Below are 24,423 nucleotides of genomic sequence, written 5' to 3' on the forward strand. Positions count from 1 at the left end.
CCCCTTCTCTTCTCCAGCTCCCTTTAGTGAAAACCTGGTCTGATTCCCCCAAGTTGCGCCAGATTCTTAAGGGTCTCCCAGGGTTCTGGGTCGCGGGAGGAGCGGAGATGGGCCTAGCCCGGGTCTGGGTCTCGCCAGGGGCTGGAGAGAGGCGCTCCCTTGGTTGGAATGGGTCTCGCTGGTGCGGGTCTGGGAAGTCTGTCCGGCCGTGTGGGCGCTGGGCGCAGGTTGGCTGGGTGAAAAGAGGCCTCTGGAGCCCATCCTGGGACTTCTGAAGTAGCAGGATACCGTGCTTTCCCGGACTTGCCACTTCGCAGTGGCTCTGGGACCTTGGGTGGGGCAGGCCAGCCATTGGGAGTGAGGAACACGGTGGCAGGGATTTGTCTTTCTCTTGGGGATAAGTCATACCCAACCTCTATCAGTACTTGTACCTTAATTATCATATTGCGTCTCATAGCTGAGTTCACCGATAGCCCCGTTCCACAGTGTAATAAACTGAGGCTTGGAGAGGGGCGTCGGTGAGTTGCCAGAGGTTACCCTGAGTGTAAGGGAAGGAGTAGCCCTTTTCCAGGTCACTCTGGCCCCTTCACTGTGATGTTCTGGAAGGGAGGGGCAGGAGTGCTTTTGGTTTCTGGCAGGCGCCTTAGGGAGGCTCTGACAGCCTGGTGAGGAGAGTTGGGGGCAGTTGAGCAGCGTGGGTGTGCGCAGGGCCCCTGCCTCCTAAGTGCGATGACCTGCTCACTGCCTGGACTTCCTCAGCCTCTGCACATCCTGCCACCTCTCTGCTGGCCCTTCCTGTTGTCAGCAGCCTCCCCTCCCCTGTCAGGGAGTAGAGAGGGATGTGGGGGGAGGAGCTGAGTCAGTGTCTTCCACCCCACCCCCCCATCCCCGCCTTAGGCTAGTGGAGAGTGGTTGCATTGCCTATGGGGTGCCTGCCAGGCCCTGAAACTGGGTGCTGTCACATTACCAGCTTGGATCCCTGCAGGTTGATGGTAACTCCCGGTCTAACCCGTGAGGACACTGATGAGTTCACACTGTAGGTAGTGAACTTATGTGCCCTGGGTGACATGGCCCGGCCCTGGCTGAGCCAGAATTTGTAACTTGGTCTGTCCTAGTTTTGTCTCAGGATCGGATAAATGTACATAGTTGCCTTTCCTGGGGAAGCACATGCTGAACTCAGGTAAGGCTGCCAGAAGCAGCATGTGGGGGCCCATCCCTGCTGGTGGGAAGAGGCTTCCCGAGGGAAATGACTTCCTGGGACTATAGGACTTTGTCAAATGGAGAGGGATTGTGGGGGGGGGTGTACAGTGTGGACCAAGGCTGGTGGCCGTATTTGGGGAATGAAATGGTGAAAACATAGAAAAAGGACTTGGGAAGGAGGGCCTCAGAGGCCAGGAAGAGCAGCTTGGGCTTGTTCAGGGGCACTGGAGAGTTATGAAAGGTTATGGAGCAGAGAGGAGGCTCGTAATGACCTTTGACAGTGTTTACCGGATTCATCTTGGCTGCTCTCAGACCTGAGCCCACTCCAGGCTAGTATCCTGCCCATTGCTTCTTCACATCCTCTTCCTCTCTCCTGGCCCCATCTCCCTGACTTCAACCTCAGAAATCTGAACGAGCAAGTGGCAAAGGTGCTATGAACGTGTCAATGCTTAGAGGCTTCAGGAAGCTGGGCCTGGAGTCAGGCTCTGCTCCACCTTCTTTTGCCTTAGCTGGGTGCAGCCTTCCCCCTGGAGCCTCATCCTCAGCCGCTGCCTGGCATCAAATTATACACCTGCTCACTTGTTTATTGTCTCTCTCCAGAGTTCCACCAGGCAGGGGCTGCATCTCTTGTTCACCGCTGATTTCCTGGTGTAGAACAGGGCCTGGTTCAAAAAAATAAGAGAGAGATGAAAAGAAAGAAGGGAAGAAAGAAATTTGTATGAATGTCCCGAGTCCTAAGATCTTGTCGGGGGGGGGGTGAACAGCGCGTGTCCCTGATGGAGTTGCTTCTGGTCTAGCCTTGAGGGATAAGTGAGTGGCTTCAGGATGATCACAAATGCCACAGAGGCCCTGGGAAGTCATCTGGTGTGGTGTGTACTGGGAAAGGTGCCTCGGAGGTGGCAGTGAAGCCAGGTCTCAAGGCATGAGAAGGGGTCTGCCTGGGTGAAGGAGGTGGAGGAGGCCTTGTGTTTCAAGCAGAGGACATAGGTGTGTGTGGAGGGCCCCAGTCCTGGTGTGTGGGGGATCAGAGAGGAAGTGTGATGACGTAAACCATGGGGCCCCCTAAGCAGGGGTGAGGCCAGGCTGAGGCTTTCGTGCTGTCCTGAGGCAGCCGGACCTTGTTCTGAAGCCGTCCCTGAGGCTTTGAGGCAGGCCTGTGACACTAGGCCTTTGGGAGCAGGTCCCCTGCCAGAGCGCGCACACAGGGGGCGGCGTCCATGGTCCAGGCTGGCTTGAGGCACAGTTGACCTGTGGTCAAAGGAGGGAGGGCTGCTGTGAGGTGCTATCAGTGCTCCGGAGGGGAAAAAAGGGGGAAAGGGAGCTTCCTGCAGGTGGAGGGAAGGTATCTGGGGCTGAGGAGCCATGTGTGAAGTTACAGGGGGCAGGGAGTTAGGTTCTCTGACCTTTTGACCCTTGGGGGCTTCCCAGGTAACTGCAGGACCTCGCCCGCCAGAAGGTTTAAAAACTCACACTGGTGGCCTTCTCTCCCCAAGGTCACCATCCCATCTCATTCCTGATAGTGTGTGGGTACCAGTGTTTCTGTGTGTAGTTTCTCTCATGGAACTTGGGGGAGGGCAGGACCCCCCCCCCCATCATTTGCCACATCAAACATCTGGGCTCAGGGAGGGGATGTGACTTAGGAAGGTCACTCTGCTTCCCAGGCAGCCCTCGGGGTCCCAACCTGTCATTCCTGCCCTTCCTCAGCCTCTGGAAGCCCATGACTCTCCCAGCCCCAGCTTGGCTGTCTTATTGGCTGGGTGGTCAGCTGGTCCTTCCTGGGGAGCTCTCCCCAGGTCTACACAGTGATGCCAGCTCTGTGGTCCATCCTAAAAAGCCTGGCTCCTCAGCTGCCAGGAGGTGGGGTGGGAACAGCCCCCAAAGCACAGGAATTTAGATCAGGGAGGTAGAGGAGGGTGGATATTTAATCAGCAGGTTTCCCCTGGGGTCACAGCATGCCAGGCCCTGAGGCCACGGGAGGCCCCTGTCTGCACATGGATCCAGATGACTTGGTGGCCCTGAGCATGGCTATTGGTCTTCAGTCTGAGCTTAGAACCGCCCTGGGCAGCTTCTGGCCCACGTGGGGAACAGGGCGGGGAAGAAGATAAAGCAGACAGGGCGTACACAGCCTGGGGTTTCCCAGGTCTGAGCAGAGCCCGTGTCCCTTCCGTCAGACAGGTCTGCAGGGAAGGGCATGATGCAGGGGTTGGGCCGCCAGCCTGCCGAGATCCAGGGGCCTTGGTCCCAAGGCCATGGCTGAGGATGGCTCAGGAGGTCCAGGCTGCTGGCCCAAGCCCCTCTCAGGCCTCTTCCTCCACCGGAGGAAGAGGAAAATGGGGCTTCCTCAGAGGAAAGCGGGTCAGGGCAGGTGGCCAGGTCAGGTGGCTCCAGTTTCCAGGTTTCCAACCGTTGTCACCATCCACCCCGCTGAGCCATGCCACCCGCTCCCTCCACGCAACCAGACACCTTGGCCCGGTGGAGCTGTGATGCAGGTGCTGATAGGTGGGCTCAGAGCCATGGCAACAGGTGGCAGCCTCCTCCCTGCCGGCCAGCTTGGCCCACCAGCGAGCAGGAGCTGAGACAGCAGGGGGATCGGGACTTAGACAAGAGAGAGAGGTCTCCCCAGCAGGCCAGGAGGGTCTGAGGATTGGCCTGGCCAGAGAAAATGCGCAGATGAGCAGTTTTGTCCTCTAGGGGCTAGGCCGGGGGGACCTAGCTCCAGGTCCCTATGGAACATGCTACAGCTGGGAGCCCCCAGACCCCGGGGCCGTGCCCCCCTGGGCAGCACTCGGCAGGTAGGACTTGCCAGAACTGAGGTACCCTCTCCCCGGCCCTTCCAAGAGCTGGGGGCGCCCAGGGGGTCTCAGACCACACCCTGGGCCTGGCTCCATCTTTCAGGGTCTCCAGGAGACGAGGAAGGGCAGGGCTGGTTGGATCACGGGAGGGTTATTGGGTTGGGGGTGGGTAAGATCATTAGGGCATTATCTGCCTGGGCCTCAGTGAGAGGAACTGGACAGTTCACTCAGCCCTGCTGATCTGGCCTGTCCTCTGACCTCTGTAAGGGTTCCTTGTTCCAGGCAGAGTTCTCTCCCCTCTCTCTCTCCCTCTCCTCCACACTCAGGTGAGGAAGCAGGCTGGCCAGGGCGGGAGCTTGGAGGTCTGTGGTGGATGGCCAGTCACCCAGCCCACCTCTCAGAGGTTGCCAGATGTTCAGGAAGGGGACCAAGGCTGCTTCAGTGGCTGGGAGCCTGCCTGGATTTGGGGGGTTATCTGGGTCCTCAACCCTCCTTCCTGGCTTCCCAGGACTCTTATAGGACTTAGAGCAGGTAGGATGAGCCCCTTTGGTTCTCGCTGGGCCTGACTCACCTGCCACCCCCTCTCCCCATAGCCCGATCTGCTAAACTTCAAGAAGGGATGGATGTCTATCTTGGATGAGCCTGGAGAGGTAGGAGGGCTGTGGTGGGGTGGGGTGAAGGGTAGGGGGTGGGCAGTGGGGTTGCTGCAGGGCCCTGTAGGGTCCTGGGGGCTGCCCAGGTGGCTGAGCAGCTTCCCTGGCCTGTCCAGCCATCTAGAGACCCTGGCTTCTGGATGGAGGGGTTAGAGGGTGAGGGCCAGAGTGGGAACCCTGAGGGGGACGTTTCTTGTCCTGCTGGAAAGAAGGCCTTGGGCTGCGGGGTGGGAGGCCAGAGGCTGCTAGTCATCTCAGTTTCATGAAGCAGCCTGCAGTATGTAAAGGTCACCAGGATGGTGGCCTCCTGGCCCTTCACGCCCTGCACCCCATTCTCTCTCCTCACCAAGAGCCCCTAGGCCCTTCCACCTCTTGATGACCCTGGCTGGGTATCTGAGGGTCTGGAGTGGAAGGGTTCACAGAGATCATCCAGCCTGAGATGTATACAGATTCCCAAAGGCTCAGCCATGCAGCAGCTCCCCCCAGCCCTGGGGTGGGGGCTCAGAGTACATTTCTTGAAGTCTCACCAACCTGGGGCCCCAGTGAGTCACAGCTTCTTCCAGCCTCAGTGGCCTCATCTGTGAAATGGGCATGCTGGGTAGTGAGAATTCTTTCCAGGCTGGATAACAGTCACAGAGGTCAAGCACATAAAATGTTCCACAGAGCCCTCAGTGCCCGCTTGGGCCTCAGCTAATCACCCTTCCCTTTCTCTACTGTGTGCATCCTTAGAGCCAGAAGGGACAGTAGCTTTTCACCATTCTACCCTTCTGGCTGCCAGGCTGGAGGTGGAGCTGGCCTCCTGCCCACCCAGCCTGGGAGGGGACGTCTCCCTGCCCGGGTCCTGCATGCGCCCGCAGCTTGGGTCTGCATGCAGCCCGCATGCCACGGAGGGCTTGAAGCCAAAGGGAATCTCATTGTATTCCCTACCCACATGCTTTATTCCCTCTAGCCCACAACCTTCTGAACCCGCTGCCTGCTTGCCAGCCCCCTGGTGGCTGGGCTCCAGGCTCACACAAGGCCGGGCATCCCGCCAGTGACCCTTCCCAGCCTCCCCACCCAGGGTCTCTGGAGGGCAGAGACTATGAGCCCCACCCAGAACTGGCCATTACTCATTCTCTTTCACAGGGTTTTGGAATGTCCGAGCTGGAAGGGCCCTGGGAGTTCAGCCAGCCCGACCCCGTGGTACACAGACAGGAGACAGGCCCGCAAGGGCTTTGATCTCTTCCAGGCCCAGCAGCACCTTGGGCAAACCCAGGCCTAGAACCTGGGGTGCCTGAGGCCCAGAGTTCCGGCCAGTTGCCATCCCAGGCAGTCGTAGACGAAGCCTGGAAGGGCCTAAGAGATCTTTGGGCCTGAACCCCTGCCCCACTTGACAGAGGAACAGTTGTCCTGTGTGTAGCAGCTCGGGTCACTCAGAAGAACAGCGTGGTTCTAACAGAGCAAGTCTCTCAGAACAATCCTCGACACCCTAGTGCCTGACCACACGCCAGGTGCCATGAGAGACATTCCGGGGAGGGTTAGGAATCTCTGACCTCACCAGGAGGCTTAGGGACTACTTAGCCCTACTTTACAAGTCAGAAAACTGAAGCTCAGAGAGGTTGAGACACTTGACTAAAGACACACAGCTAGCAAGGGATGAAATAGCTGTCACCCAGGTCTCTTGGATGCTGAAGTCCTATTTCTCATGGGAGGCCAGTGTGGAAAGAAGTAGAAAGTATCATCCTGGCATATCCTTGAAAACTTAACCATCTTCTTGAGGAAAGAAAACCAAGTACTTGAAGTATTAACAACCAGAGCTTGGCGATGCGGGGGAGCTGTGGAGGACATGGGCTGACCCTGGCAGTGGGTGGATCTTGACTGGCATTCCAGTGAGTGGCCAGAAGCCCAGACGTGAGCTGAGCTTGGCACTTTCATATCAGGCTGTTCTGATGCCCCCACCCCTCTCCTACATGTCCTGCCAACCTAACCCCATCTGCAGCAGAGAGAAGCATTGCAGAAAGGTGCCCACATCATAAATGTACAGATAATGCATTCTCATAGCTGCACATATACGTAACCAGCACCTAGATCAAGAAACAGAATATGACCAGCTCTCAGACACTTATCCCTGGGCCCCCTTCTGGTCCTCTCTGGGAGACTTGTCCTTGGCTGTTGGGGTGATCGATCCAGGAGTAGCATATGGAAGAAAACTCTTGAAGTCCTGGCCCCTGGCTTGCTAGGCAAATGCCCTTACCCAGGTCACAATCCCTTCCTGGACTGCACTGGGCAGGATTTGCGTATAGGAACCTTGATGATCTTGGCGGAAAGGATCAAGAGGCCTATGGAATTGTCAACAAATCAGGGAAGGGCTCTCAGAAAGAAAGGGAGGGTGTAGTTAGTGAAGAGAAGCCAACCCATTTCACAGATGCTGCTCCCGAGGCTCAGAGAGGGAATGGAGGAGCTAACTACAAATGTGGATTTTGTGACTCTGCACTGTCCCCTGACCCCCACCCCTCAGCCCAGCTGGTGAGGGTGCCAGGCACCTGCTGCAAGCCGAACAGTTGACCTGGAAGCACCCAAGATGCCTGTGGAATGATGCACAAACACACACTCATTCCATGCCCCCGACCCTTACTCACGGCCATCTCTCCTTCGCAGTGGAAGAAGCACTGGTTTGTGTTGACCGACTCAAGCCTCAAGTACTACCGGGATTCCACCGCTGAGGAGGTGAGACAATGAAGTGGGAGGGCTCCTTCCCCCATCAGGTTCCAGGGGCCCCCTGGTAGGGGGTCAGGGGGTTCAGGGAGGGATCCCTGGAGTCCATGGACCATCATGAGCCCTCCTGCTGCAGGCGGATGAGCTGGACGGCGAGATCGACCTGCGCTCCTGCACGGACGTCACCGAGTACGCGGTGCAGCGCAACTATGGCTTCCAGATCCATGTGAGCCTGCGGGCTGCTGCGGGCGGTATCCCTGGAGGGCCCCCAGAGGAGGCGTGGGGGTGGAGTGTGGCTCACCAGACTGGCTCCCATCACTCATTTCCCCAGAGACCTTGTCCTCAGAGCCAGCGAGAAGCTCTGCTGCCAACACCGAGCTTGTCTGGGGCAATCCCAGGAATCACTGGCAAGCCGATTCGAATGTTGGAGAGACTGTGGAGGGGATGGGGCTCTTCCAAGGCTAGGAGGAGAGGGTATGCATCCTCTGCTCACCTCCAGGCTCAAGAGGAGGGAAGGGCACCTCCCCGGGGCCCAGAGTGGGGAAGGAGCAAGGAAGCTGGCCAGGTGGCAACCTACCTGTGGGGTGGACTTGCAGACCAAAGACGCTGTCTATACCTTGTCGGCCATGACCTCGGGCATCCGGAGGAACTGGATCGAGGCTCTGAGGAAGACTGTGCGTCCCACCTCAGCCCCAGATGTCACCAAGTATGTGCTGGGCTGGACTGGGGACTTCGGGGAGGCGCTTACCATCCCCCCAGCCCTGCATCCTGAATGGGTGTCCAGTGCTCGCCTGAGGGCCCTGGGCCTCAGTTTCTCTGCCAACAAAATAGGGAGGTGGGGGAGGGGGCAGTGGGTATCTGTGGCACTCATCCAGAAATACCTTGAGCTTTGGAGGTTGACTCATCCCACCCTGAAAGGGTGGGGAGAGGCCTCGGCTCTTTGGAGAAGTGCCGCTGAGTCAAAGGGCCTGTGAGGTGGCTGCTTGTCTGTGTGCCTAGGGGGCTGTGTCTGAGCCTGTGTCAGGGAGAGGGGATGGCTACTTAGTCTGGGTGGGGGACTCACTCCCTGTGGAGGTCGCTGTGGGGAGAGGGGCGGGAGGGTTGAGTGACCTGGTGGTAGAGCCCCCACACAGTATAAACCCCAGATGTGGGACTTGCCTGGCAGTCCAGTGGTTAGGACTCTGTGCTTCCACTGCAGGGGGGCATGGGTTCTATCCCTGGTGAGGGAGCTAAAAGTCTCCCATGCCACGCAGCACACCCAAAAAGTAAATAAAAATAAATTTAAGTAAGCATCTTTTTAAACAAACAAACAAAAAGCCCAGATGTCTCTGAGGGTCAAAACTCTGGCTGTTGGGCAGCAGAAACTGAAGCTTGGTATTGAGGGGGCACGGAGTGTGTGTCTGCCTGCCCAGCCACACCCTGGCTGGCAACCTTAGGCCAGTTGCTGTCTGGACTGAGATTCAGATTCCTCACCTGTCACGCCAGGTGTCGTGTGAGGATATGCACAGAGGCGCTTTATAAACTCTTGCCCACTGTGCAGCTGGACTATGGTTTGCTGTATAGGCTTCACTGCTATAGCAAAGAAACCCCAAACACAGGTTCATGCAAGGGAGAGGTTTATTTCTCACTCCAGCCCAGACCTGGTGGGGCGGCTGTGCAGCCCCTAGCCCCCAGCCTTGACTCTGGGCCAGAACACTGCTCACATTCTCACAGGTCCAAGCCAGGAGCCAGGCCAGGGCACACCTGGTCCTTTGAAGGGTGCCGCCTCTCACTTGCACTGGGCAGAGTGGTCACATGGACACTTGTAGCGGCAAGGGACACTTTAGTTTCTGGCCAGGTGACCACGTACCCAGTGTTGCTATGGAAAAAGTGTTGTTATGGAAGAAGTTGTTATGTGTCTCCACAGTTTGTGCCTGTGTAGCCAGAGGCCACTGTTCACCTCACCTGCAGTGCCCCTGGGCATCTCCCCTATTCCACTGAGCCTCTTGAACCCAGGGCCTTGTCTCCCACCACACCCTTAACGCTGATGCTGCCATCACCATTCACAAAGGCGTTGCACACATTCACTCATCTAGTCCTCACGTCCCTCCTGTAAGAGGCATTGTTGTCCCATATTACAGGTGAGATGACTGAGGCTTAGAGAGGGCGGCCAGGTTCCCTGGAAGTGGCCGAGCTGGGATGGTTCCCAGGATCTGTTAATGAGGGAGCGGTAGTTCTAACCTGCTTCCTCCACTGGGGTCTGTCCCCAGGCCCCGACGCGCGGGTCACACTCCAGAAGTGCTTGTTTTGGGACCAAGCAGGCCAGGTCCCACCTGACGTGGCTCTGCTGGCCCCCTAGGCTCTCGGACTGCAACAAGGAGAACACGCTGCACAGCTACGGCACCCCAAAGGGCTCCCTGAAGGCAGGGGAGCAGCGGGTGGGCTCTGAGGTCATCAGCCGGGGTGGCCCCCGGAAGGCAGACGGGCAGCGGCAGTTGCTGGACTACGTGGAGCTCTCCCCGCTGACTCAGGGCTCCCCACAGCGGGCCCGCACCCCAGCCCGCACCCTCGACCGCCCAGCCAAGCAGGAGGAGCTGGAGCGGGACCTGGCCCAACGCTCCGAGGAGCGACGCAAGTGGTTCGAGGCCACGGACAGCCGGGCCACGGAGACACCGGCAGGTGAGGGTCCACGCCGGGTCCTGGGCGCCCCCCTGACCGAGGACCAGCAGAGCCGGCTCAGCGAGGAGATTGAGAAGAAGTGGCAGGAGCTGGAGAAGCTGCCCCTTCGGGAGAACAAGCGGGTGCCTCTTACTGCCCTGCTCAACCAAGGCCGCGGGGAGCGCCGGGGGGCCCCGAGCGACAGCCACGAGGCGCTGGAGAAGGAGGTAGGCGGGCACGGCTGGCCTCTGGGAGCCTCCTCACCCCACCAGCGCCCTTAACGTCCCTGCACTCATGCTGTAGCGTTAGTTCTTGCATACCTACGGTGACTGGGGAGTTCACCCCTGAGCCATGACACCAGATGCCTTGTAAACTGGACTTCTTTCCTGGACCTTGGGGATCTTTTGTTTTTGTTTGTTTTTCCCCATCTTTGTTCTGTCCTCAGCAATCCCAGAGAAGGGAAGGGGGAAGAGAAGGGAGCGACCGTTTATTGAGCACCTTCTGCATGCCAAGCCTTGTACTAGGCCCTCCTTACTTACATTGGCTCATGCAGTCCTCACCTGGTCACATGGCCGTTTCATGGTCCCATAGGGTAGACCGCCTCACTGTTTCTCTGATGGGAAACTGAGGCTCCAAGAAGTTTCCTCCCACCTGTATAATAGGTAAATATCTGTGACTGTGGTATCTTGCTCCCAACCCTGTTAAGCCTTCTTCTCTAGGCCAGCGCTCTCCTGGGTCCCTGACCTGGCCATCCAGGAAGCACCTGGAACGTCCCCCTTGCCCGTGTGTCCACACCAGGGCCACTTCATCCCGCCAGCTCCATTCCCCTTTTAAGACCCTCACTGACCTTGCCTCCCCCCATCCCCGTAGGTCCAGTCCCTTCGTGCCCAACTGGAGGCATGGCGTCTCCAAGGGGAGGCTCCTCAGGGTGCACCCAAGTCCCAGGAGGACGGCCACATACCCCCTGGCTACATCTCACAGGTAAGGCCATGGAGCTGTTGTGTTGGGGGTTGGGGATGGGTTTCTGGTTGCCGTGTTTTGAGAAAACAGCTGATATTCTGGGAGCCCTTCCTATACCAGAGTGGAACCCGGGTGAGGCCTTTGATGTGCACCATCTCACTTAATCTCCCCAGAGGGTGGACGTGAGGACTGTGCCCATTTTGCAGACAAGGCCACTGAGCTATAAGAGGGTATGTGACTTGCCTGAGGTCAACTGGCCTGCAGATGTCAGAGGTGGGATTTGAACTTGGGTCCAGCTGACTGCAGAGCCCATGCGTGAGCCCCCACGTGACCTTTTGTACTTAGACTCCCTTCCTCTGTACTGCTCTGGGGAAGAGGGGCCTGATGGAGCATGGGACCCCCAGGGGGCAGGCTCCTGGGAAAGTTAAAGTCACTCAGTTGTGTCTGACTCTTTGCAACCCTATGGACTATCCAGTCCATGGAATTCTCTAGGCCAGAATACTTTAGTGGGTAGCCATTCCCTTCTCCAGGGGATCTTCCCAACCCAGGGATCGAACCCAGGTCTTCCACATTGCAGGCGGATTCTTTACCAACTGAGCCACCAGGGAAGGCTAGGCCCCTGGGAGTCGCTCCCTAAACACTGGAAAATCCTGCCGGGCGGAGGCCCTGAGCAAGGTGGTCTACAGGACATGAGTGCCTCCAGTGGCCCTCGGGGGACGCACAGCCTGCCTAGGACAGCGACTCAACAAGGGTTGATTTTGTTCCCCTGGGGACATTTTGGCCGTGTCCAGAGACACTTTTGATTGTCATGTCCGGGACAACTAGTTCTCCAGAAAAAAATACGTGTGCGTGTACACACTGACACACTTATATATGTTTATTGTAAATTTTACTGATACAGAGCATGTTTAGTGTGCAACTTACAAATAAAAAATACGTCATGCTTCTATTGTGAATTCCATATTGCAAATTGATTTTTCTCAGAGTACTGTTGTTGATTTCTCCAAATGCTCGTATCCACAGCAAACTGACAAATGAGTGTCGTTCTAACATGAATGTTGGTTGGCATTTTTTTGTGTGTGAATGAGTATGACAGCCAGATATATGCCTAAACTTTACTTGGTCAATGTCATGAGCAACTTCTTTGCTGAACTGAAAGATACTTTACTGTTGAGACTATTTGAAAGTATTCTTTTGAGGACATTTCTTGGGATTTTGTTCTGTGTACAATGTAGCAGTCTGAGCTAGTGCACATTTTGAAGTTTAATCTGTACTGTGAGCGTTAATAGCTTTTTCTCATCATTTGGTTAAGTCTGGACAATCAACAAAACAGTAAATCAAGCTCTGATTTGTAATGTTTACCAGTTTCCATGGTGTAAATATTTCTGCTATGGCTGATGTCCCTGAACAGAGTTGGGAAACTGCACCGAGCATCATGTGGCATTTCCACCCTGCAGATACAGGACATGTAAATAACCTCAGAGCATAGCTAATAATAAAATGCAGTGACATAATTAGGAGGTAATGAATCTTGAGTATCAGCTTTGTTTTTTAACACTTACTTGGTTTTGTCTGCACTGGGTGTTAGTTGCTGCTTTCAGCCTCTTCACTGCTGTGTGCCGGCTTCTCTCTTGTTGGAACGCACAGCTTAGCTGTCCCTCAGCATGTAGGATCTTAGTTCCCCTACCAGGGACCAAACCCGTGTTCCCTGCATTGGAAGGCAGATTCCCTGGACTGCCAGGGAAGTCCCTCAGCCTTGCTTTTAATGCAACTAATTATAATTTCCGATAACAGCTATGCTAAATAGCTGCACCACAGAATTCCTAAAAATTTGACAATTGCTGTTCCCCAGATAGCACACCCTTGTCTGAAGCAAAAAAAAAAAAAAGACGGCTGGGGTCCCAGGCTCTGGGCAGGGAGGCCTTCTAGAGATTCCGAGGGAGCGTGGGGCTCTCAGGAAGTGTTCCTGGAGCTGGGGGTGGGAGCGGGGGCTGAGGCAGGAGGGCGTTGCCGCTGGGTATTCATCAAGGAGACGCCCACTGCCGAGGTGAGAAGCTGGGATCGCGACCCACACACCTCAGGAGGTTTGGGGTCTGGGACGCGACATCAGGAAGGTGGGGTTAGTATGCAGGGAGTCCTAGCACTAGGAGCTAGGACGCTGCTGAAGGAGGGGGGAGGGAAGAGGGTGGGGGTGGGGAGGGGAGCTTCAGGCTGGCCCACTGCCTCGAGGAAGGCAGAGGGGAGCTGGCCAGAAGCTGGGGCCACCGTGCAAGGCCAGGGGCCATCTGGGGCTGAGTGGTTCTGGAACATTCAGCTGAAGGGAGACCAGGGCTGAGGGGAGTTGGGGGTGTATTGTGGAGGGTGAGCCTGGGGATCACCTGATGTGGGGAAGGGGAAAGGGAGGGCCCAGTTATTGTTAGGGCTCCCTCGAGGCCAGAGGAAGGTGGGGCATCTCTAGATAGAGGGGCCAGCACCACCACCTGAGGCCTCCAGGCACCTCAGAGATGCCCCCTACCCACCCCAGAGGGCTTCAGACTGAGCTTGGTGGACCCCTTGGACACCCCAGAGGCTGCCTTTTTTGGGTGGGTCCATCCACAGTTGTTGGCCCTGGAGCAGCACTGTCTTTGACTATTAGAACCTGCATTAATTTCCCTTGCAGGAAGGTTTCTGTCACTAAAACAAAGCTGGAAAAGCACTGCTCTGACTTCTCAGGGTACAGATGGGGAAACGGAGACCCAGAGAGGAGGCGAGTCCTCCAAGCTGGCAGCAGACTTGTGTCTGCAGTCCTGGCTTCCTGGTCCCCAGGCGCCCGCTGGGCTCCCCAAGGCTGTCAGTGTTTCATCCTGTTAGATTGGGATGGGCAGGGGTAGCAGGTGGAATGGGGGGTGAGAAGGGCATAATGGGGAAACAGCCCAAGACGGGGTAGGGGAGGGTACCCAAAAAGAGGAGCTGAACCGTCTGTGTCCCCTCAGGCCCCAGGGGAGGCAGCTGGAGAGTCAGTGGACCCTAGTGAGGTGACAGCAGGGCAGGGATTCCCAAGCCTGATATCTCAGGCCAAGGGGGTGCCCCCCTTCCAGCTTGTGGGGTTTGCTACTGCAGGACAGCAGCCAGGGGGCCTGGGGCTTCAGTGCCTACTGCAGTAGCGGCCACGGGCACTTTACCTACTTTGATCCACATCAGTGGTGGCAGCCATCACACTTGGGCCCTCAGAAAGGCAGGTCAGAGGGAGCAGCGCCTGGCCTTCTAGGAGCCCCTCCTCATGGGCTAGTGCCCACCTCCTGACAGCAGCCTCTGGACGCCGTATTGACTGCCAGGTCTGCCGGCCTGATGGGGCTCTTTAAGAACAGCAATCCCATCTCCTTTAGGCTCCTGTCTCTACAGGTGGGTGATCTCTACAGTGAACGCTGACTTAGCTCAGGGAGCCTTGAGAGTTGGTCTTATGGGGTCTGTATTACAGATGAGGAGATTGAGGCTGAAAGAGGGGAACAGGCTTGTTCGGGTTCACTCCGTGGTACAGCCAGGACTAGGACCCAGTCTGTGGAACTCCCAGGGCCATGTTCCATTGCCCCACCTGAGGGGACACACAGAGGCTCAGTGAGACAGGTGTCCCCTACCCACAGCTCGGAACACCTGGATCCTGGAGACCTGGCCCTTGTCCTTCCCCAGACTGGCCCATGCAGCCCCCCAGATGTGGCTGCTGGTGTGGTGGGGGTCATCCTCCGTCCCCAGCCGTGAGGTGCCCTGTGCCTTGGGGGAGGACTCAGCCTCTTATCTGCATCGGGTCTCTTATCTGTGCCTCCTGTTTCTCCCTTGGCTCTTCCCCTTCCCTTTTGAATGATCTTAAACATATATTAATCATGTAAGAAATTTGCTTACATTTTCAAAAATAATTTCAAACAAATCAAAATGTTAAAAACAAATGTGTGAACTCTCCTCCCCCTACCTGCTTCCAGCCCCAGGGGTTACCTTGGTTACCTTCTAAGCATATCTGTATAGTTTTCTGTTGCAGCTGTGATGAATTGCCAGAAACATAAGTAACACAATTAATCATCTCACAGTTCTGTAGAGTAGAAGTCTAACGTGGGTCTCCCCAGGCTATTAATAAAATCCAGGCATCCATGGGATCTCGTTCCTTTCCATAGGCTCTGGGGAGGCTCCATCTCCTCACCTTTTCTAGTGTCCAGCAGTCGCCTGCATTCCTTGGCTCATGGTCCCTTCCATCATCTTCAGAACTTGTGCAGGAGAGTCCGGTCCTTCTCTCTTCCCACTGGGCTCCTGCCTTAGTCCCCTCTCCCTCTCCCTGCTCTCCTGCCTCCTCTTCCACATCCAAGGACCCTGTGATTACTTTCGGCCCAGAGGATAATCTAGGATAATCTCCCTATTTTAAGGTCAGCTGATTAGCAATCACTAGTCTCCTGGGCCGTGTAAGGTAACACATTCGCTGGTTCTCGGAGTAGGGCGTGGACATCTTCGGAGGGTCATCCACTCTACTTTCCAGGGTAGCCTTCTATACCTTTTTCTGTGGCCTTATGCACAGGTACTCAGACCTACAGCTCTTAAGTGTTTTTGGTCCGTGAATGGGGTCACACCACGTGTATCATCAGAAACCAGCTTTCATGACCTAACTTTCGAGACACCTTTCCACAGCAGTCTGCGTGGGCAGCTCTGTCTTTTAACAGCTGCCCAGATCCTTTGTAAAGTGCAATCCCATAACTTATTTAAGGGCTTTCCTGTTAGGTACTTACCTTGTTTCCATTTTTCACCTGTTACCAACCTGGCCGCAGGCGATACCCTTGTCTAAGAGTCTTTGTACATGCGTGACTTTCTGTGGGGTCATTCCTAGGAGTGGACCTGCCAGGTTAAAGGGTCATTAAAATTTGATGACACCACCAAACTGCCCTTCACACACCCGGTTGCAGCTGACTCTCCCAGCAGTGGGTATTATCAGTCATTTAAAAACTTGCCGGTCTTGTCTGCACAGCCCCATTTTGTGCTAAGTCATCAATTTCAGTTTGCTTACTCAGCATCTGCCACAAGTCAGGCCTGGCCTAGACCCCAGGGACTCTGAACTGTATCAGATCTTCTTTGTTTGGTGGGTGTGGGGGGTGGGGATTTATAATCTGGCAGAAGCAGAGCCTTTAAAAACAGGGGAGAGGCTGACCAGAGTCAGAGCTCGGAGGATATTTAAGCCAGGCTGCAGGCCAAGTGGATTACCCGGGAAGAGAAAGTTGTAAAAGAAAGTTCCAGGCAGTGGGAATAACATGAGCTAAAGCTCAGAGGTGTGAACATGCCATGAGCTGTTTTGTTTTTTTTCTTTTTTAAGTAACTATGATGTTCCTTGGTTGGGGAGGACTTAGGTTGAGACCATCAGGGTTGGCAGACACTGGAGCAGGGATTTGCTCTGCAGGATGGGAAGCCCAGAAGGGTTTGAAGCAGAATGACAGGCTGGGGGTTGTGGGTGGCGGGGAGCAGGGGCAGATACAGGCTGATGATGCCAGGGTCTTGAGGGAGAGGTGGTGAAGCCTGGACCAGGGCAGGCCTGCCCCCGAGGCTTCTTGCCTCAGGCTGGGAAAGGGGCACTACCTGGGCCATGGGGGCAGCCCCGTGATGTCCTGGCCTCCCACCTGCAGGAGGCATGCGAGCGCAGCCTGGCAGAGATGGAGTCTTCGCACCAGCAGGTGATGCAGGAGCTACAGCGGCACCACGAACGGGAGCTGCAGCGGCTGCAGCAGGAGAAGGAATGGCTCCTGGCTGAGGAGACAGCGGCCACAGCCTCGGGTGAGGACCCTGGGCAGGAACGGCACAGCAGGGCCCGGCCCCATGAGCCTCCAGGCTGTGGCTCCTCTTGACTGGAGGTCTTTAAATAAGAGATGAAGGTCTGGTGCCAAACTTGGGGTGAGGGGTCAGGAGCCCCTAGATATGGCCTCTAACCCTACTTGCAAAGGGGAAACCAAGGCAATAATTGATTTCTCCCTACACACAGACCATGGGTTAGGGTTAGAGTCTTCTCCTCAGGGGCCTGTGGCTACTGGGAGGCCCACGTCAAGCCACATACACACACACACTGAGCTGCAGTGTGTGTTTGTTTTCCACAGCCAAAAATCCGTGCCATGTGCTGGGGAGAGACTGGTCAGCCGCAGACCCTGCTCTTCTATGAGCGCCGTCTCACTGGGCCAGTGGGCTGGGGCCAGTAGGCTGGACCCAGGGGAGAGCAAGGCAAGGTGTCGTCGGCATTTAACCAAACCCTGTTACACACACGAGCAACCTTAGTCCTTGCAGTGCCCCAGGGAGTGAACCCATTTCACACATGAGGAAGCTGGGGCTCAGAAGTTAGCAACTTATCCCAGATGACATAGCTTGGAGGTATCAGAAGATGGAGCTGGAGCACAGAGCACTCTGACTACAAAGCCATGCTCTAAACCCTTCCCTCTGCTCTTCCAAGTCAGGAACAGGTATACCCAAGATTCTGGCCAGCTTTCCCTCTCTGTCCCCTGCAGACCTGCTGTGTGTGTCTGGCACATCCTAGACACTTCCATGGGGTTTGCAGAATAATAGAAATGATGAAAGAGGTCATGTGATTTGGAACTTGCCACCTGCCAGTGTTCAAGAACTCAAACTGAGGGCCCCTCGTCCCAAACCCTGGGGTCAGTGTGTTTTGCATTTTAGGAAGATAACCCAGGATATCCTCCCCCAGCAGGGTCTGGGTTTCACCTTGAAATCTAGCACTAAGATTTTGCAGTGAAATTTCTGTGTTGCTCTTAAGTGGGATAATAATGACCAGAAATAGCCTTGAATCTGTTCAGGTTGGGGATTGCACCAAAAGAATTATGAAACACTTGCAGTGTTCAGAGCTTTTGGATTTTGGAATTATGGATAAGACTATGAATGAGGACTTGTTTAATCCTCACAACAGCACTGTGTGAGTGTGGAAAGAGACTCAGTCCTTGGGGGCTTGCAGACTGAAAATAAACCAGTGGGGGCCAGTGTCTGAGTACTGCCTCTGTGCCAGGCATTGTTCTATTCTGCATGCTCTACGCACATCTCCCAGTAACCCATGAGGAAAGGCGTTTTTTGTTAACCTTGTTTTATAGATAAGGATTCAAGGCACAGAGGGGTTAGGTCCCTTGCACAAAATCACACAAATTTGTACCGGCCACAGAGCCAGTGTTCTAGACTATTTGGCTGGGCCAGGCAGATGGACCTTGTTAAAGAACCTTCCAGGCTCTGCAGGGAGGACTGTGTGTAGTCCTATCCAGAAATCATGAATAACAAGAGGTACTGGTGGTCAGACACTGAAGTGTCTCCCCAGCAGAGTCCTTCAGACAGGTTCTGTCATCCTCCTGTGGTAGACAGGCTCAGAGAGGTTGAGCAGCTTACCCAGAGCCACTCAGTCCATGACACAGCCCAGCCCAGCACTCTTTGCTTATCACTCTCTGCTCCTGTCTCCACGCGGAGTCCTAGAGGAAGTGGAACTTGTTGCTCCTGACCCCTCCCCAATCTCCCTTCTACCTCTCTGCCCTGCTTCCAGCCATTGAAGCCATGAAGAAAGCCTACCAGGAGGAGCTGAGCCGGGAGCTGAATAAGACACGGACTCTCCAGCAAGGTCCAGATGGCCTCCGGAAGCAGCACCAGTAAGAGGGTGATGGGGCCCTGCAGCCTGGGGGCAGGGCCTCCCTCTGAGCCAGGGGGCCCAGCTGTCCACTCTGCTGGTTATGAGTGAGGGACCTGTGCTGAGACCCCTGGGCAGGGGACCATGTTAGTTTGCCCCCAGCAGAAATTCCTGTTCCAGTCATGTGGCGTAGGGAACAGAAGCGGTAGGACCCCCCACACCAGTGCACACAACTGTTCTCAGGCCCCTTCTTGTCTATCCAGTCTCAGTCTCCACTCTCTCTTCCCCTCTTTAGTGTCCCCTAGAGCTTGGCTTAGGGTCTTCCCTAGTGGCTCAGATAGTAAAGAATCTGCTTGCAATGCTGGAGACCCGTGTTCAGTTCTTGGGTCAGGGAGATCCCCTGGGGGAGGGCATGGCAGCCCATTCCAGTATTCTTGCCTGGAGAATCCCATGGACAGAGGAGCCCTGCAGGCTACAGTCTATGGGGTCGCCAGGAGTCGCACACGACTGAGTGACTAATGCACACACACAGAGTGGGGCTACAATAGAAGCCGGTAGGTGTCCTTCCCTGTCAGAGCACAGCTCTGGAATGCTGGGGCTATAGAGGCGTTAAGAGATGGGCTTCTCCAACCCACCCCCCTCACAGAGGAGGCATCTACAACCCGGAGAGGCTGACACACCAGTTCACAGCCCCACAGTGGGCTGAAGGCAAAACTAGGGCAAGAATCAGAAGTCCTGAGTGGCTTCAAGTCTGCATGACCTGACCCGGCTTGGCCAAGGGCCGGAGAACCCGGGCCATCCTCCCTGACTCTACCCTGGCAGGTCAGACGTGGAGGCGCTGAAGCGGGAGCTGCAGGTGCTATCAGAGCAGTACTCGCAGAAGTGCCTGGAGATTGGGGCCCTGACGCGGCAGGCCGAGGAGCGTGAGCACACGCTGCGGCGCTGCCAACAGGAGGGCCAGGAGCTGCTGCGCCACAACCAGGTGGGCCTTGGCCCCCGGGGGTGGGGGTGGGGCGTGGGCATCCTGGCCCCCCCACACTGACCATCCCCCACCCCTCCCAGGAGCTGCACACCCGCCTGTCCGAGGAGATTGACCGGCTGCGCAGTTTCATCGCCTCTCAGGGGACGGGCAACGGCTGTGGTCGCAGCAGTGAGCGGAGCTCCTGTGAGCTGGAGGTGTGCCCACATCCCCCCACCCTGTGCCAGGCCTCCTAGCTGGGGCGTGGGGCCTGGGCCTGGGGAGGGTACCCGGACAGGCTGGGTCTGTCCTGGGGAGAGGACAGGGCAGCTCGGAAGGAGGCCTGCTGTGCACCCAGCACTCCTGGGTCAGCTGGGTGAAAGCTCTCCACCTGAGTCCTATCACCTACCTGCTGTGTGACCGTGGCAAGTCACCTCACCTTTCTTAGTCCTAGTGGCTCATTTGTAAAATGGAGCTAGCCCCTCCCTTACTGAGAGAAGCCAGAATGAGAAAATGTATATGTGATCCCAGGATCACCCTTGTCTTTGGTTGTATTTAACAAAAATTTGTACACAGCTTTACTCTCTGCCTGGCATTTCTATAAGCCCTTGTATCTGCTAAATCATTGAAGCTTCTAGCAGTTTTATGAAAAAGATGTTGTTGCTCTCCCCATTTTACAGTTGAGGAAACTGAGACACAGGAAGGTCAAGTACCTTGCCCAGGGTCACATGGCTTGTCAGTGTGGGAGCTGGGATTTGAACCAGGCAGCCTGGCTCCAAAGCCTTAAGCTTTTAAGTCTCCCTCACCCTGCTGAACCTGTCTCCTTCTCGGTCAGGTCAAAATAGCAGTACCTGCTCATCAAGGTTTGGGGAGGTGTTAATGAGGAAGCCCAGCCCTCTCTAGCTCACAGTAGGGCCATACTGTGGCTTCTTTCCATGATCTTTGCCCTCAAGTTGAGGGCCTGGTGCTGTGTTGTGACCACAGCAGGGGTGACCATAAGATATCCACTCACATGGTACAGATGGGCTGAGAGAGCAAGGAGAAATCAGAGAGGGCTTCCTGGACGAGTCTTCCCCCAGGGACCCTGGTGCAGGTTAGGACCTGCCTTCTAGGGGCCCAAAGCAGAGAGAAGTCAGGCTTTGGGGTGTGGTGGGCCAGGGTAGCTCTGGACTCTGGCCCCAGATCAGCCTGGAACCTGTGACCTCAGGTGCTGCTGCGAGTGAAGGAGAACGAGCTGCAGTATCTAAAGAAGGAGGTGCAGTGCCTCCGAGATGAGCTCCAGATGATGCAGAAGGTGAGTCCTGGCCAGCTGAGGTGCCAGAGGGGTGGGGAGCCCCTGGATCCAGCTGTGCCCTCATCCTGTGATCACCTGTTCTGTGTCGGCCACTCCTGGCCTCATCAGGCCCTCCCTGTGCCTCCCCCATGTAGGGGTCAGTATTCCCATTTACAGACAAAGAAACTGAGGCTAAGAAAGGGTAAGTGATTTGCTCCAGGCCACCGTTGTTTTTATTGGGTTGGCCCAAAAGTTCTTTTGGGTTTTCCCATAACATCTTATGGAAGGGACCTGAATGAACTTTTTGGCCAACCCAGTATTTAATCAGAAAATATTTATTGAATACCTACTATGTGCTCAGCACTATACTGGGTACTGGGTGACTTGCTGTGGACCAGACCAAAATCCCTGTCCTTGTGGAGTATGCATTCCAGTGTGGAGTATGCGTTCCCAGAAACCTGTTTCTGGGAGCTGGGGGACTGAGATTTGGGGCCCAATCTGACCCACCCTTGGTGCCGTGTCCATGTGTCTTTGACAACTCTCTGTGTGTTGGTGGTTCTGGGAGACTCCTGGAAGGGGCCCAAACCCTGGGCCGGGCTGACCTGCCCTCCCAGCCACTCACTTGCGTGTGTGGCCTCGGACAGAAGCTTCACCACCCTGAGCCTCGGCTCTCATCTTAAATGGGATGAAAATGATGCTGAAACCTGTGTCACTGGGTGGAGCAGGGGAACCTTCTGGGGAGGCCACCTAGAGGGAGAAAACCAACCGGGGGCCTTGGAGGGGCCTGGCTGTTTGTGCCGGCAGGTGGGCAGGGCCAGGAGGGAGGGCTCCCTGCCCTCACAATGCCTCCCCGGCCCTCAGGACAAGCGCTTCACCTCGGGAAAGTACCAGGACGTGTACGTGGAGCTGAACCACATCAAGACGCGGTCGGAGCGGGAGATTGAGCAGCTGAAAGAGCACCTGCGCCTCGCCATGGCTGCCCTGCAGGAGAAGGAGGCTGTGCGCAACAGCCTGGCCGAGTAGAGGTGGGCCCCACGGGGTGGGCACTGCGGGGCGCGCAGGGGGAGGCCGTCACAGGCGCCAGGCTGGAGGTGTGACCTCAAGGCTCGTCTGCACCTGAAAGCCTGCGCTGCCCCCTGAGCCAGGGCACTTCCTCCTCCCAGCCTCCATTTCCCTATCTGGATGGGGGGACAGTGACGCTGGCAACTCGGGGCCATCCCGGGGATCCATCCGACTCTCCCAGAGGCTGCTCTGTGAGCTGGAGCGCGTTTCCTTCAGAGGTGGGCCAGCCAGTTCAAGTCTGTGATTATCGGCCCTGTCCCCGCCATGTGACAGTGGAAGCTTCTTAACACAGAGCCACAGCTGCAGCCCTGCACCGTCCACGCCCCTCCTCAGGGCTGGCAGTGCCCTAACTGATCAGCCTGGCTTGGGTGGCAGATCCGGTGTGGGTGTGCCTACCTCCTCATCAGACCCAGCAGCACAGCTCGCTGGTGTGTCTGCTAATCGCCCACAGGTTCCTTCCTCTGAGCTTCACACCCCAGACATCACTGGAGGCCATGTTCTGTCCCACTCAGTTTCACAGTCGTCCCTGACTTAGCAGGGTCTGAGACTTTTTTTTTTTTGGTTGCACTGGGTCTTAGTTATAGCATGTTGGATCTAGTTCCCTGACCAGGGATTGAACCCAGGCTCCCTCCATTGGGAGCACAGACTCTTAGCCACTGGACCACCTGGGAAATCCCTCTGAGCTATTTTTATGATGCTTTTCCTCCTGCCCTGTCTACCTGGAGCTTCCTCTTTGTAACACGTCCTTGGGGACTTCCTAAGGCACTCGGGAGAGGCCACCCTGTGGGCCAGGCATGGGGAGAAGCCCAGAGGAGCAGGTCTGGCCCAGCCTTTGGGGTTGAGAGGCTTTAGAAGGGCCTGCTGGTCACATTTCCCTGGCCTTAGCCAGATCCCCTTGCTCTGTTTATTGAATTGAAATGTAGTTGATTTACAGTGTTACAGTTTGCAATGTTACTATAGTTTCTGGTGTATAGCAGAGTGATGCAGTTATATATACTGGGTTGGCCAAAAAGTTTGCATTTTTCTGTAAGGTGTTATGGAACAAACTTTTTGGCCAACCCAATAGAAATACAGATATGTTCTTTCTCAGAATTTTTTTGTTATATTTTATTATAAGATATTGAATATAGTTTCCTGTGCTATACAGTAGGACTTTATTATTTATCTATTTTATATATGGTAGTTTATATCTGCTAATCCCAAACTCCTAATTTATTCCTCCCCCACCCCTACTTCCCACTTTGGTAACCATAAGTTTGTTTTCTGTGTCTGTGAGTCTGTCTCTGTTTTGTAAATTCCACATACAAGTGATATCATATGGTATTTGTCTTTCTCTATCTGACTTATTCCACTTAGTATGATAAACTCTAGGCACATCCATGTTGCTGCAAATGGCATTATTTTATTCTTTTTTATGGCTGAGTAATATTCCATTGTATTAATATATGTATACTTTATCCATTCATCTGTCGATGGACACTTAGGTTGCCTCCATGTCTTGGCTATTGTAAATAGTGCTGCTGAGAACTTTGGGGTACATGTTTTTTTTCTAATTAGCAGACTCCCCCAATCTTGTCTTCTAGGTCCTCGTGGTCCAGCCCACTGCAGACCCCCCAGTCCAAGGGGACCAATCGCCTTCCTTCTCTGCTGGACGGACGTCAGAAGCCAAGCTTTCTTCCCACCCTCTGTGGGCTCACACCCACGTGCACTCACACCCACCACACACATGCACACACACACATACACACACATAGCAACACACACACATACACATGTACACTTTCTGCGTATCTGAGCGCGCCCCTAGCACTGGGTCTTACCTTGCACCTTCTTCAGGATTTTATATGTGAAGAGATTTTTATATAGATTTTTTTTTTCCTTTTTTTCCCCCAAAAACACTTTATACGTTTTAAAAAGCAATTCCTGGTGGCACATGCCTCCAGCACCAGCCCCCACTCTGTCCCCAGCCACCTGCTTGGGCTTCTGGGCCTGTCTCCCCATCTGGGGTCTAGCGGAGGCCTGGCAGTAGCTGTGGCAGGGTGGACTCGGTGGGAGAGGCAGGGAGCCGGCCACCCTCTTCCTACCCTACCTCCCACTAACTACTTCCTGCCCTGGGGGGGACCCACTCCCTGGGACTCTGGACAGAGGGACAGATGGACAGAGGGAGCCGGCAGCTGTCCCCACAGCCCTGCCCCCTCCTGTGAGGGGGTGCTGGGCATGGATCTGTGGGAGCCGCCCCGTGCAGGCATTTCTCTCCTGCTCCATGAGCCTTCTTAACTTAATAAAATGTTCTGGCAGCTCTGGTGTCCTGGATGGCCTACACAGGGTGGGTGGCAGAGGTTGGGGGTTCTTTTTTTTTTTAATTAGAGGATAAGTACTTTACAATATTGTGATGGTTTCTGCCATATATCATCATGAATCAGCCATAGGTACATGGGGGTATATAGGTATATCTATCCTATATATGTAGTCCGCCAGACTCCTCCATCCATGGGATTCTGTAGGCAAGAATACTGGAGTGGGTTGCCATGCCCTCCTCCGGGGGATCTTCTTGATCCAGGTATTGAACCCTTGTCTCTTACATC

General features: G+C 55.3%; 1 protein-coding gene across 1 annotated transcript in view; it reads left to right on the top strand.

Moving 5' to 3' along the window:
* TRIOBP (TRIO and F-actin binding protein) overlaps nt 1-24,135 on the top strand; it is a 57,460-nt gene extending 33,325 nt beyond the window's left edge. Inside the window, exons 10-22 of the mRNA XM_070790381.1 lie at nt 4,586-4,643; nt 7,245-7,351; nt 7,476-7,565; nt 7,936-8,045; nt 9,678-10,203; nt 10,847-10,957; nt 16,567-16,714; nt 18,465-18,567; nt 19,368-19,527; nt 19,608-19,721; nt 20,711-20,797; nt 21,638-21,801; nt 23,422-24,135. Coding sequence (XP_070646482.1) covers nt 4,586-4,643; nt 7,245-7,351; nt 7,476-7,565; nt 7,936-8,045; nt 9,678-10,203; nt 10,847-10,957; nt 16,567-16,714; nt 18,465-18,567; nt 19,368-19,527; nt 19,608-19,721; nt 20,711-20,797; nt 21,638-21,799 — 1,776 coding nt within the window. The 3' untranslated portion in view covers nt 21,800-21,801; nt 23,422-24,135. The remainder of the gene's footprint in view (nt 1-4,585; nt 4,644-7,244; nt 7,352-7,475; nt 7,566-7,935; nt 8,046-9,677; nt 10,204-10,846; nt 10,958-16,566; nt 16,715-18,464; nt 18,568-19,367; nt 19,528-19,607; nt 19,722-20,710; nt 20,798-21,637; nt 21,802-23,421) is intronic.
* The last annotated feature ends 288 nt before the right edge of the window (nt 24,136-24,423 follow it).

This window comes from Bos indicus, chromosome 5 (assembly GCF_029378745.1).
Source record: "Bos indicus isolate NIAB-ARS_2022 breed Sahiwal x Tharparkar chromosome 5, NIAB-ARS_B.indTharparkar_mat_pri_1.0, whole genome shotgun sequence".
NCBI lineage: Eukaryota > Metazoa > Chordata > Mammalia > Artiodactyla > Bovidae > Bos > Bos indicus.